General features: G+C 40.2%; 1 protein-coding gene across 4 annotated transcripts in view; it reads right to left on the bottom strand.

The window, feature by feature from the left end:
• The window catches only part of LOC116310894 (synaptotagmin-2-like), a 62,294-nt gene that overhangs the window by 7,535 nt on the left and 39,698 nt on the right, over positions 1-15,061 (bottom strand). For 3 of the 4 annotated variants that reach the window (XM_031727818.2, XM_039603907.1, XM_039603908.1), the window contains 7 exons: positions 8,833-9,045; positions 8,334-8,494; positions 2,861-2,998; positions 2,466-2,633; positions 1,766-1,933; positions 1,142-1,259; positions 687-820 (listed from right to left, as the gene is read on the bottom strand). In XM_031727818.2, the coding sequence (XP_031583678.1) occupies positions 687-820; positions 1,142-1,259; positions 1,766-1,933; positions 2,466-2,633; positions 2,861-2,998; positions 8,334-8,494; positions 8,833-9,025 (1,080 nt within the window). In that variant the 5' untranslated portion in view covers positions 9,026-9,045. The remainder of the gene's footprint in view (positions 1-686; positions 821-1,141; positions 1,260-1,765; positions 1,934-2,465; positions 2,634-2,860; positions 2,999-8,333; positions 8,495-8,832; positions 9,046-15,061) is intronic. The other variant, XM_039603909.1, reaches the window with a different exon arrangement.

Here is a 15,061-nt window from a genome sequence, read left to right as displayed (position 1 = left end):
CAGTGTTCATCGGCGTAACTTTGTGCTGAACATTTGGGGGGGTCAAGATCTCTGGGTAAATTCCCAAATGATTAAACATGCAACTGTTTTGCTGGTAATACCTGAAATGAGTAAATAAAATCAACAGCCTATTTATGCAAGATAATTCATAATTTTATTGGGGGGGTTATATTGGTTGGGTCTGATCATCGGGGGGGGTGTCATAACCCCCCTAACCATCCATCCATCCATCCATCCATTCATTCGCTTCCGCTTATCCTTTTCAGGGTCGCTGGAGCCTATCCCAGCTGTCATAGGGCAAGAGGCGGGGTACACCCTGGACAGGTCGCCAGTCTGTTGCAGGGCCAACACAACCATTCACACTCACATTCACACCTAGTGACAATTTCGATTATCCAATTAACCTATCCCCACAAGCTGCATGTCTTTGGACGGTGGGAGGAAGCCGGAGTACCGGAGGGAACCCACGCAAACACGGGAGAACATGCAAACTCCACACAGAAAGACCCCGGCCTGATGGTGGAATTGAACTCAGGACCTTCTTGCTGTGCGGCAACAGTGCTAACCACCATGCCACCGTGCTGCCTAACTCCCCTAACCCCCCTGGAAATTACGCCCCTGGCAATGTTACTCTTTCTGCTCCTGCTAAACGTTAAAGATTTGACAGGACTATTCTGCATCCTTACCTGCATTTGCTCAAGAGGGATCTCAAAGCTGAAGGACTCATTGTAATAAGGATTCAAAGTGTTCTTTTTCACTGTCGTCTTCTTCTTCTTCAGCCTCTTTCCATTCTGCAAAAGGTTGATTTTCACGTATGGATCTGAAAACAAAAACAGAGGAAAATCACGATAGAGGTTGACAGAAATCCCTCGCACATGCATGCTTTAGTCGCACTGCTTTAATGCACCAACAGATGGGGCCAACGCTGAACCCAGAAGACGTGAGGGTTGCTGCATGGTGAGTACTGCAGCGTCAGCACGTGAGCAGAGCAGAACCAACCTAATGGCTGCGCTCACATGCTCTCTCCTCCGCACAATGCAGTTTGCTACACGTAAATGTCTCTTTTCTCCAAGGAAATTAATAAGGAATAAAATATTTAAACTTAGTACAGTATATATATATATACATATAGAGAGCCCACCTGACAATCCACCCACATCCATTTTCTTGAGGTTCTTGGCCTCCAGAATACAGATGGTGAGTTTGCCGGCAGTGGGGACATAACGCAGGGAGATGCAAATGTCACCCAGCTTCTCCGGCTGTGAGGACGAGGCAGGAGGAGAGAAAGTTAAAGCAGATCTGAAGCAGAACCTTTTCTTTGCACAAATACATAAACTGTGTCATTTATATAACATTTTAAGTAAGCATGTTCATTATGAATAATTCCTGCTGCCATTACTTTATTTTTAATACCATCTATATAGCTGATGTATCCAAAGTTAATAAAATATCAGCAAGAAATAATTCCAGTGGTAAAGAAGCTCTGTAGCATCACAGCATACATTACTGCTGAGACATAGGAAGAAATACAGAAAAGAAATTGTAGCTATGCTATACTGGTTGAAGGAGAACAAAAAGGGACAGACCAAACTCTTGAATGAGCTGCACAAGAATCCCAGAGGGAAAAAAGTATTTCGTTTTAATTTATGCTTAAAGTGGACTTTTATTAAAGAGCTCTTTATTAAAGAGGCACCTGTGTGGACATACAGCAGGTCTTCAAAGAGTGATATCAGCAGTGTGATAGAGGTAGTAACACTCTTCTTACCTCTTCTTGATCTGCACTGTCCAGGTCTCTCCACTCTTCAATTGGCTTTGCCAAGTCAAGGGTGTTCATGGGTATTTTAATCTCTCCAATGACGTCATGCTTAGAGAAGCGATCAAAGTCATAAACGGACATTACCAGAGTCTTCCCTCCCATCTCTTGGAATGGTATCTGAAAGATAACAACCCATTTACCTATTTTACTAATTTAAGTTTAATGCAACCGGTAGCAATGATCACACGTTTCTAACGGTTTATGACAAAAGATACTTGATGTATAAAAGATCAGATAAATCTAGATCAGACCAGTATTGGCTGTTGCCCCTGGCCTGGAGCTCAGAATTGTCTAGCTTCATAACATGCTGCTTCAGCAGAGCTGCCTGTCCCTGACTTTGACAAAGTAAAGCTGAGTTGTTTTCACAGAGCTGTGTCAGCATGCAAAGTGCACCAGAGGTGGCCCTCTCCTTTAATTTGATTCTCTACCATATTCTCCTTGTCAGACACCTTCAATGTGTCTGCTGCTTTTTATCACTGTTGAAAAGAAATAAGAAACATAGTACCTGCTCAGCTCTAGAGGACAGAAGAGGGAAATTAGAGGAGAAACTGACTCTTATCAGGACCTGTCCAAACATCGAATGACTTGACATTCATGATGTTTTAATAAGTAATTAATAAAGGCCATTTAGCTTTTGCTAGTAACTTACCTTAAAGGTAAAGGTCTCATTGAATACAGGATTCAGTGTTTTCTTGTGAACCTTTGTGTCAAACTTTTTCTTCTTGTCTGGGAGGACAAAGACTTTCACGTAGGGATCTGAGGTGCCACCGCTGTCCATGGAGAGGAGATCAGCGGCTTGCAGGATTCCCACAGTCAACTAGGGAATAAGAAGTTATGCAGTTAAGACAGGAAAGGCTGAACTAAAACTAAAAACCCAATTTTGGTTTCATTTTTATTTTAGCAAATCAACTAAGAACTACTACACCAGATGATATGCCAAAAAGAACATTTAGCATGTGATGCTTCACACATTAGTAACTACTCACAGTCTGCTTTGAGTTCATTTTGACAAGAAAATGTCAAATAAACTACTCAAGCACTTGCCTTGTTCTCTTGGAAGTCATAATCAATTGAGTACTGCAGCTTCCCTAACTTTTCCTTCTCCTTCACTTCCTCTTCTTTTTCATCCCCAGTCAGTCCAGGTTCCACATCATCTTCTTCATCATCGTCATCCTGTGGTTTCTGCAATGACAGAAGGGGGGACGGGCGGCAGAAAAAGAAGTGAGACGACGGTTCAGCTGAGCCATCTGTGCTGAACACCAAACCTTGGGTATCAGCAGTCGGGTTAGTCACAGCACCTACCTGCCACTTACCCCCGTGTTACTAGTGCAATCTGCTCATCGATGACCACGGTTGCAACCTGACTTGATTTCACTATTTCTTGGGTGACACCATTTGCTGTTTTTCTTTTCTTTTTTTTTTTCATGAGCACTACGAGTCTTTTAAATCTGCGTAAATCAAAGGCAGGGAACTACAAACTGTTGTACAAGTGTTGTTTCAATAGAAGTCTATGTTACTTAAAAGACTGAGAAAGAGGGGCAGAGAGAGATTAAGATTAAGGAGAGAAACAACAGAATAAAAGCAAATAGAAAAGGAGTGAACAAAAAAAACAGGAACAACTTACATTGCAATGCAATCTAGTACAACAGCTCTGCTAAACCCTTGGAAGGTCTCAATTTCACTTCTTAAAGTCACTGTAAAGTCTCAAATTAATATGACTCACTTGTGTAGCTACCAGTAATAGTGATATTACAAGGAGTGGACAAAAAAACAGAAACAGAGCGGGGAAGAGGACTTTTACTTTGAAGGAACAGCATCACACAGGCAGCTGCACAAATCCCAAACATGACTCATTCCAAATGAGTCATATTAAGTTGTTTAAAAAGTCTGAAAAATTGTGATGGCGTATCCCACACAGAGTAACTCTGTATCAGCAACGAAGAGCCAATGTCAAAAGCAAGCACGTTAAAGGATATCATGGGATGCTTTTCAAAAACAAGTTAACATTTATTACAGAGCTGCTGCATTATTGCATTGCAGTGCTAGGTGTCCTTGATATTTAGTCCTCTCCGTGTACAGTGTTTCCAACAGAGGCTGAGTGTCCTCACTGAGTGAATGTGAAGGACAGCGCTATCAGGCGTAGATGTGATTTGATCAAAGCACTGACGCAGTATTTACTGACACTTCTCTCAAACTTGCTAAAACCGCGGTGATATTGGCAGTCTGGCAATCAGGTTTACTGTAAGCCAGACTATATTAATGTCTGGCATTTATCTCCTCCTGACAACCTTAAATCCCATTAATGTGTTTACACTGGTATTGTTGTTATGACTTTGCTTCAATTACTGTACTCTGGGCTGACTGCTGTAACTAAGTGAATGATTGAAAGATTTCATAATTTATTTCAGAGTCCAGATTTTCTAGCTGATGCAAATTATTGTCCCACTTAATCACACACCAGAACAACATTCAGCAGCTTACTGACATTTAACTGCTCCTGAGATAATCAGGGCACGATGAAGAAGATAATTCAAATCTTCTGTTATCGTGCATCTTGCTTTTACATTACACCCAGTGACTCTTCAGGGTCCCATATCTTTAGAGGCGGTCACGACTAATCTAGCAAGAGCAATTTGCTAAGATATGAATCTTAAAGTATACTTTCATTTTGCTATAAGATACTGGGTAATCTCTCAGCGTGGCCTCCTTTTCTACGGCTCCCCTCCTGAAAAAACACTGACGTCTTCGTGAGATCCAGATACTTACTGATCTGGAAAAGGAACAGGGCATCCACACAGATAATGCATACACTACCGCGCACACTCACTGCACGGCATACTGAACCCCACCATATGCACACGCACGCACGCCCTTAGATGCATACAACGGCATGTTAGGACCATTCTAAGTAAAACGTTTTTAAAAATGACAGAGTTACAGGGGTACAGGATAACGTGAGAATTGGGAGAAAACTCAGTGATTTGTAGAACTGTGCAAAACACTTGAGCCATCCCTCATTTCTTTATATTTTACTTCCAAGGAGTCAGTCTTGCTTGTAATCTTTAAAGTGGTCTTGAGCAATAATTTTCCAGGCATTCTGAGAGCCTTGCAAAGTTTTTCTTTGGATATTTGCTGCCAGTCCAGTCTTTACACCTGATCATTTTCAGAGGACTGTGTTCTTTTTGGTTTATTAAACTATTTAACACTGAATTGTGAATCATTTAAGCATAAAAAATACACTTAACACAAGGAATGAACCAGTGTTGTGTCTACACATAACAGACAACTTAAGAAAGAACCAATTTTATCTTGTATCTTTAGGGACTTTGGAAGTTGCAACATGTGATCTGTTTCTATTTCTTAAGTTGAGTCTACAAAAAACATAACAGTTTCATAGGCATAAAATAGAATTTTGCATCAAAAGGTTATACCCAAAAAGCTATTATCTAAAAACTTGGAATATATCAGGATGGTATGTGGTATGAGCCCTGTGGCAGACTGACGACCTGTCCAGCGTGTACCCTCCCTCTCGCCCCAAGACAGCTGGGATAGGCTAAAGCCCCCCCCGCGACCCTGACAAGGATAAGTGGAAGAGAATGGGTGGATGGATGGTATGTGGTATGACCTTTAAAAGTGTGACGAAACTGGACAAGTGGAGAACAAAAGAAGACGTGGCAGGCTAAAAAAAAAAAGTCTACCGCAGATTGACCGTATCTGAAAGTCATGTTCTTAAGAATCAAAATGTGAAATTTCTGAATCATGGATGTTTGAAAATAACTCAATGCACCTATTTCCCAACTTTCAAAAAAACTGGCTCAAGACTTTTGCACAGCACTATGTGCTAAACAGGAAAAAATGTTCCTGTCAGGGAACCACATCGCTTTGCTCTCCAAGGCTGGAGCGACCTCACCACACCACGTGTTTTCTTACCAATGTATTTCAGTGTGTAGACATCATATTATTGTGATTATGAGACAAAATCACAGCTTTTCCTATTTCTAAGTTTCATTTAATTTTCTCTACTGCAGCCAGCACGTACGGAAGGAGCAGGAGCATTGATGCAACCTTGCAAACTGAAGCTACGTGGGGAGTTTTTAACCCAAAAAATAAATCTTTTTGTACATTTATGGGCATATTCTCATACTTACAGTATTTTTCCCTCACAATATTACCCTCCATACCCTGGCTCTAGAGTTTTTTTTTATTTTACCTAGAACGGCCCGAAAATGCTGTTGAACATGCAGACTTAAATGCATGCTTCACACCTCCACTCACCCTTCTCCCACACACGTATACACGCACACACACGTATACACGCACACACACACACACACACACACACACACAACCAAATACACCCACATTCTCACACAGTGTCCTACGTGGCATTCTGTATCTTTATTGTTGTAAATGCTTTTCATTCAAGCATGCCAGGCCACACAATGCAGGATCCAAGATTATTTCTGATGGTAAATGTAAATGGTTTATCTTGTGATGTCTTAAGTGTGGTAAAGGTTATGCGTTGATGTTTCATTTAAACGTCGAAGCCCCAAAAAATCTATATTAATGTCTCAAGTGAAATGTACACATCCACTGAGGGATCATGCCGAGAATTAGCAGTTCCTCTCGAACTTTCAGAGGGGGTTCAAAGATAAAGAAATGGTACGTCTGAATGAATGCCCTTTCAACTCCATGGGTTGAAATGTAAGCTCAGTACTGAGTTTTCATTAAGCAGAATGTGTACTAAAGCAGCCGGTTGACTCGTGTGGCCTTAGGTTTGGATCGACTGAAATCAGGCTTTTGCATTTGACTGAAAATGTGGGCAAACATTCTGGCCCACCATTTCTCTTCAATGGCACCCAAGTGCTTCGGGGAGAGAGCGAGAATCAATGACTGTCACCTAGTATGTCAGCAGCATGGGTCATCCAGGAAAGTTACTCTCAAGTCAAGTTGTGGCCATTCAATGGTACCTACTGCAAGGGCATATGCTGGTCTTTGTCAAGGGGTACAAACATCTTTATCTGCTGTGGAACTCGGAGCATGTTTGCACAACCCGGGGTACACCATATTTATTTTATAGCTAAGTTAGCAAATCTTCAAAGAGGAATTATTTGCAAGACATCAGTATTTTTGGTCGTGATACACAATAGAGGCCTCTAATAGTGGAAACATGCTCCAAGCTCTCAGTAAGGTAAAGTTTCAGCTAATATTTGACAAATATCCAGCTTACCCCTTGCACATGCATGTTAGTGATCTCTAGTGAGCTGCTCAGTGCACTCATCATTCAAAGGCTCAACCATAGGATGAGTTTCATGTTCATTTCAAACCATAGACAACTTAAACAGATGTCTGTTCTGTTTTTTGTTGGTTTTTTATGCCAAAATTGCAATCTCTGGATATACAAGACATAGCATTTAGTGCGGCATATCAGTTCAGTGGGTTTTGCGAAGCAGCTTAATCGCTCCCATGGAGTCCTCAAGCACCCACAGCACCTAAGCTTGCAAAAACTAAGGAAGCCATAGCACTCATTGTCATCATCACTGCAATCCAACCCCTCCAAGCCCAGCCCAGCCCAACCCCACTCCCACCACCGCTCCCACCCTGCCCTGGTCTGTGCTTACACAGAGCGGCCAGAGAGGGGTGCCGCGTGCTATCAGACCTACCGTAGGCAGAGAAGTCCACCACAGTCAAGATACACGGAGCACACATAAGACACAAAGCAGGAAGGAGGAGAGCAGAGACAAAGGAAGAGATTGAACTCACAGCAGACACCAAAGAAGGGTAATCACAGCAAATGTAGTTAGCTACACTGTAGGGACTGAGGAAAATGACAGACGGAGAAGCCCCCTCATTAGCACAATCATATCTTGTGCAGCAAGTCCATTGGAGTTTTAAAATAACATCAATTTTAGATATGTTACTGCACCTCATCAAATTATCAATCATGTATGTGAAAAAAAATAATAATTATAGGCCCAAAACAACAGCATTGTACTAACTAGTAATTTAAATAATTACTCTTTCAGGACGAGGAGAAAAACAATGGCTGTTCTGTATGTTAAAGTCTTGTCATTTTCCACTCAAGTCCCAAAGCACAAGTGAGAGAAAGAGCAACAATAACATTAATGACAAATACATTAAATGAAAAAAAGAAAGAGAAAAAAATAAATTAAAAAACATTAACCATGGTGGATAAAGAATGTAATTAACAACTGTGGAGAAAAACTGTGTTAGAAAACATCAAAATCGTAAAGAATCTCTGTTGTCATCAAACCTAAAATCCAATGCAATACAAACAGGCTAAATTATTTTTAAAGCTACTCGAGTAAAATATGGAAAAATGTTTTTTGTTATTATTTTATTACAATGCCAAACACAACACCCCTAAGCCTTTATATAATAGGCATATTATTATAGTCATATATAGGTTAATGATATTTGTTGTTTGCTTTGCTTCATATTCATTACAATTATAAATTATATCAGGCAGGAAACATCCTCCTGAGGCAGAACATACCTCTCCACCTTTCAGGTTCTTCATTCCCATGTCACCCTTCCCCTTCTTGCCCTTCTTGTTCTTCTTCTTTTTGAAACAGCACTTCTTGACGATGCAGAAGCAGCATGTTAGAATGAGTAAAGCGGCGACCACGGCAATGGCGATAATGGCCCATGATGGCACTGAGGAGCATATGCAGACCAGTGTACGGATGAACCCACACAGAAAAGCTACAAGTAAATACTGTGACATTTGACCAACCAATCATTAAGCCTCCTGTCACGTTCTGGGCCAAATATATTTAGTAAAAGGTGGTAGGTTAGCAATTAGATCTAGTGAAAATTAGATTTCTCCGCCATTAGGAAGAGCAGCAAGTGATCAATACTGAATAAAGACATTAAAGGGCTGCAAATGCCTGCAGCAAAAAGAGAAAATCTAATTCCAAATTCATTGCTGAGAGTTGTATCAATGGGAACTGGGTGATGGCTGATCGGATGTTTGGGGCTTGCGTGGCACTCACGTGGAATCTTGTCGATTTCATTCAGGAACTTGTTTTTGATCTCGTCAAAGGCATCATTCTTGCTCACTGGTTCGGTGGAGTTGTCTCCCGAGACTAACGCGACCGGCGCTGGAGTCACAGTCAAGGCACTGGCTCCCGTTGGCTTAGCAGCGACCATGGGCGTTGTCTGATGCCTGAACAAGTTCCACTTCATTTAGGCTGCACGTACTGTCCCTGAAAAAAAAGGGGAGGGGGTTATTAGTAGGGAGACCAGACCATTGATGACTTCTTCTCAACCAGCATAATATGTTCCACCTGTGTGTCACTACACTGCCAACATTCACAGGTGGGTATTAACAGTTTGACATTAAAGGGTTGAGTCATAGTAAATTGAGTTATAGTAAAGCATTAAGTTAATAGAAAACAATCAGAAAGGCTAAAACAGTAAAATACTTTGTTTGACTTAAAAGATAAAATGGATATATGAATGGATCTGTCATATGAAAGTCATCTAAATCAGCGGTCCCCAACCATTTTTGCGCTACAGACCAGTTTATGTCCGAAAATATTTTCACGGACCAGCCTTTAAGGTGTCGCAGATAAATACAACAAAATAAAACCAGTACCGGTATCAAAAAAAAGATTTATTCATAACACACGGGAAAAGACGCAGGGAAATTGAGTTAACGATAAAAACGATAAAAAAATGACAATAAAAACCGATAAAAACCCTGAAAACCATCAATTTCACACCTGAGCCTCAACTCTCGCGGCCCGGTCCCCAACCGTGGCCCGGGGGTTGGGGATCGCTGGTCTAAATAATACAAAAGGTATAGGAGAGGGATAGCTGATATATTCCATTCACGGTTTTGATATTTACTCCCTTTCGTGACATATAAAAATGTGTTTGTTAGCCACTGAACCCCAAAAATGTAAATCACCAAATTAAATACAGGTCATGACAGAAACAAAAGATTCATTCACAGAACTTGAACTTGTAAACTTCTATGTAGCATTAAGTTGGACCAGTTGGATCTTGGTTTTTACATATTTAATACTTGGTAGAAGATTTCAGTCCCAACTCTACTGATTATTTTGAGGAAATATACCTAAAAAAACAAGCAAAAAAAAATGTTATTACTTCTGCTGAAGTATCACTGAGATCTCTCTCTCTCTCTCATGCCGCCAGTTAAATATATATGTTGTAGTATATGCAGAGGCTGCTTTCACATCCATCTGCTGAATCCATCCAGAAGGAGAAAATTATATTTACAAAATGATTTTGTGACAGTGGCTTAGAAGCCAGTTTTGATATACTATGCAGTGCTGACAGATGCAATACGAAACTTGAAATTTCCTGAGTGCACACAGTGAGTAGAGAGTATCTGGTGTCCAGAAGTTAAACTTCTGAAATGAACAATATTTGCATGTATATAGACTTAAGATGTTTCAACTGGGGAAATGAAAAGCTGATCTGTGTGCATGCATGTCTGTGTGTGTGTTTCTGTGTTTGTGTAACATATGCCAAAGTGAATATTTTAAATATGACTTTTCTTTTCAAATGTCTGGAGAGGGCCCCGTGTCAGATTGGCAACCTGTCCATGGTACACACCTGGGATAGGTAGCTGGGATAGACTCTAGCACCAGCTACCAGAAGTTCCTCTAATATAAGCTGAGAAAGGAGATCTTTGGGTTCCCAGAGAACCTTGGGCTCTGTGATTTCATTTCAACTTTGTTTATGAAGAGCTCACCAACAATTATATAACTTAACAACCATGAGGTGAATAGTATGCAATTTTTATTTATGTTTTTTACTTTTGTGCGATTTCCAACTCAATTTTTTTAGACGTTCTCTTCATTTATCTTACAGTCAGCCAGTTCATCCACTGTCTGAAACAAGCCGTTGTATCTTTTAATTGGCTGCCCCTCACAAATGAAGTTTTTGACCTGTGGCTAACAGGGCCGTTTATTGCTCACAGCATTTGTTTGCCTTATATTACTGTATTAGGGATATGCAAACTTTATTACATCATGAAGAGCTAAGAGTAGACAAAAACTAAAACAGAGTGTGTAGATGAGCCTGAATTTTTGGCTCCCAACGATTATTTGTACATAGCTTGACTTTGATTATGTGAAACTCTGGTCATGGGTACTAAAGGCATTTGCTGCTGTAGCAGATACATGACGGTAAAATCATAAGAGATCCATTTTAACATATTTCATAAAATTCTGAGGTCGTTTGCAAAGACTTTACTTGATCAAGGCACTAAAGCTATTTTTTGTCTAAAGTTGCTTCCATACGTGCGGCAGCTGTGCCTGACCAGGAGAGATGTTTAACCACAGACAGAAACAAAATGAACTACTACTAGCCATTCTCCTGTGGTGTTTCCAGAGGCCAAACAAATGTTCAATCAGAGCTCTTATCGGTTCCAGAAATCACATAGTGACAAGTGCAGCTGAAAGCAGCCTGCCGACAGAGCGATGAGTGATTGGGCAAGACCTTGATTCAGAAAGCAGAACAAGAAGACAAGCATAACAAGAGCAGACTTCTGCTGCTGATTTCATTAAAGTCATGGTGATATGGGGAAAAAGAAAGAATTTCCTATTTCTCAAGTGCCAATTCTCCAGGATGGTGCCAGAGATTCTGCTTCTATTTATTGCTACATATAAATTATTCAAATTGAGGCTGACAGCGGAAAGGATAAGCTTATATTATTCAGGGGCCAGGACCACTTTATACATCCCAAAATATATTATGTAAAATAACTTGTGCTGCTGTTATGCAGACTGATGTTACCAGTGATGAACATCTTGTGAATATATACATAGATGGGGAATTGAACAATTACACAAACATTGTCATAGTTATTGAGAAAATTACTGAGGAATGCTTTCATCCATCACACATTTAAAAATGAGTGGGCTGTTCAATGAAACAGCAATCACAAGCCTCACTGTCTCCACTCTCCACTGTATTATGCATTACCGTAGATATTGTAGCGCTGTTAAAGATATCCACTTACATCTGAGGTTTATGTGCAGTTTTTCCTTTTTGTCCCTCACATTTGATCAAGCCAGACCAATCAAATTACTATTCATGGTTATGTGTACAAGCATTTTATCTCCTCCACACTGAGGATGAACAGAGGGGACACAGACTTGTTTTATGACAGACATTAGCCCTGTTTTACAGCTAGCTAAGCCCTTACTACTCGCTCCAGTAAAATCAGATAAATAAACCATTTTTATTTTAAAGGATGCCATCAAACACCAGACAATGCCTTTTAACGAAACTAAGATTTGAGAAAAATATCTCCTTGTGGAGGCTGCACTAAATACCAAATACACACAGTCTCCAGGGTAGGAAACTTAATTTTCTGAATAAAAAACAGGTCATATCAGACATCCAAGCAAATTGACCTTGCAAGGTGCTTGTGTCTATTCTCTGACTAGATCTAAATGTGCATATCCTGAAATAACTTGCAACAATAATGATCCACAATGCCTCACTATCTAAACAAAGGAAAATTTCTTAATGGGAAATTAAGCATAAAAAAACAAGACTAAGAGTTTACAACAATGCTAATAGCTCCTGCTGCATCAGCATGCTGTCATGCTAGCAGCTATGACTGTGGTTCACTTATGGTGATTAGGTGCTAGCAGGCTAACATGTGCTCAGGGTGATTGGTATCACGTATCACGGTTTTGCAGGTATTTAGTCTTAAACCTACAAGTTACAGAAGTTAAATGAGTCTTCTAAGTTGTTACAATTAATTTTGTTTGATAAAAATGCAAAGCCACCAATGTGAATCCTCAAGTGGCACTAGAAGTAAAGCTAAGTAATTATAATGCATCATCTGGAATGATGAATATCTGCACAATATTTTGTGTATTTTGGAGACTTTAACTGGGTAAGTGAAAACTTTATCTTACTGCTGATAAATGAAAAGTCAAAGGATCCACAAAGTCATTAAAATTCTTCCATTAAGGAGGATAAACATTTGTACCAAGCCTCAGAGTAATCTATCAAATAGTTGTTGGAACTGTTACGCCTCCTCTTCTTTCTGCTCTCGCTGCAGGGTTTCTTTCTGCAGCAGTCAGGAAGAGTTGCTGGCACATTATGGGTATGCCTGTGTAGGCCTCCACAACAGCTCAAATAAGCCTGGCCTAACTTTTTTTTTATCTGTCTCCTTCCAAGGATCCACGTCTCATGTATTTTTGAATTTTTAAGAAATGAACTGATAATTGGCATCCTAACCTTTCTATCCCCTGTTTTCTCACTCGCTGTGAGCAACAAGATGTTTCTGTCAGCACCAAAGTAGTATACTAACCACCAGGCTGACACTACTAAGAGCCATGTCGAAGTGTAGCTGATAACTACAAAGATCTACTGTAATCTACCATCATAAATCACTACAGTGCATATATGTAACATATTAACACAACATTTTCACACTTGTGCAGAGGTTCCAAGCAAGAAAACTAGGACTCAGACTGGGAAGTTCAGTCCCTGAACCAACAGATTAAACCCTGAAGATAAGTAACAGTAACAGTAACAGTGCTTGCCCCTTGCTCATTATCATCACTGAAAGGCCCTTGAGCAAGACACTTAAGCTCCATCTGCTTCAGCGGAAATGTACAGTGACCAGCAGATCAGACAGTATTTGAACTGGGCAGCTTCCAGATCTAAATGTGTTTAAGTGTTTGAGAGTTGAGCAGGCCCTGAAACAGCAGCAGTTAGGGCCAGGAAAGCCTACCCTGGATGGCAAAAACAGGCTTTCCATCCAATATATATTTAATATAAACCATGATTACTGGAACTCTGTGGGAGGTTTAAGCTCCATCTCTCAATGTGCGTCTCATTTCGTTAGAGTTTGAGTCATCAGAATTAGTTAAAACAAAATGGCTCAGCTGCACGGCACACAGCAGCACAGCTATGGGCATGATCCTTCCCTTATCACGAAACACACTGCTCAGAGTTGGATTGAGATCAAGCATATTTAGCTTTCCCATGCAAACAAACTTGGTATATTAACCCCACGTACAAGCACAGCACTTGTAAGTGGTACGCAAAGGTTAGATATTTGTCTTTCAGTAAAAGGTGGGATAAAATGAAGGTGAAGGCAGGTGGTTTTAATTTAACTAACAATCACTGGAAATGCCAAAGGTTGTTTCTTTCATTAGTAAGCAAATTAAAGACATTTTTTTAAATACATTCATCTTTTCAAATGCATTAAATAACTACTTTAATCCTTGAAATGAATATGCATCTTGTTGCACAGTAATATTTATATGACCAGATTCAAAATTAAAAAACGTTTTCATAAAGTAACATAGTGTTTAAATCTTCTGAATTTCTTCCTATTTTAAGTTGATAATGCAACAACCTCCCCACCTGGATCTGATGCCGCAGATCATGCTTGGTGTCCTAACCTAAGCTCCAAGCTTTAGGAGCGTGCTTTCCATCATATTTAAGAGCACGAACTGCATGTGTTTTATGCTGTAAAATAAATAAGATTAGTAGGTGATATTTAACAAAAAATACTCAAGGCACACTAATGGTTTACCACATCATATGTTGTCTTCATCATCATTAGAGGAAAATATGAGTCACTTAGAAACATTCCAATATGTCTCCAGGCTTATCACTATTATTACCCTGCACCTGTCAGACCCTAATGATACAATCAGTGTGTCCTCGCTCAAACATAAAAATAAAAAAAACATCACTAAGAAACATGACTAAGAAATTCTGTGCCCCTATCTGAGGTCATGTGCATGACATTTTGACCATTGTGACATCCTCTCCAGCGATGGGAAACCCCAGGCTGCAGATAAGCCAACTGCAAGCATGGGGATTGTGTTTAGTAAGAGCTTATTAGCAACCAGGTCAGATCTACGAGAAAACAACCTAAGGAGAGTAAGCTAAAGTCACGCAGCTGTTTCACTGCACAACAACAGGGCAGCCTGAGTAGCAATTAATTAACAATCCGCAGCCAAAGAGCCAGGTCTGTTTTCCCTCTGCGCTGACACTTTGCCTCTATAGCCTTTCACACAGCTGTCCAATAGTGGCCAAAGTATATCTGTGTGTGTGCAGCAAAATTATAGATCCATCCAGACTTGAATTCAAATGCAGCGCATGGCTTTAAACCCCAGAAACATCATAACATCTACTTTCAAAATGGCCTCTACAAATGAAAAGAAAACTGGTCCCAGGGTCATGTGACTGCAGCCTGGGGCAACAGTCAGG

The sequence above is a fragment of the Oreochromis aureus genome, linkage group 20, assembly GCF_013358895.1.
Source record: "Oreochromis aureus strain Israel breed Guangdong linkage group 20, ZZ_aureus, whole genome shotgun sequence".
In the NCBI taxonomy this organism is placed as follows: Eukaryota; Metazoa; Chordata; class Actinopteri; order Cichliformes; family Cichlidae; genus Oreochromis; species Oreochromis aureus.
This window is presented reverse-complemented; position numbering and strand designations above follow the sequence as displayed.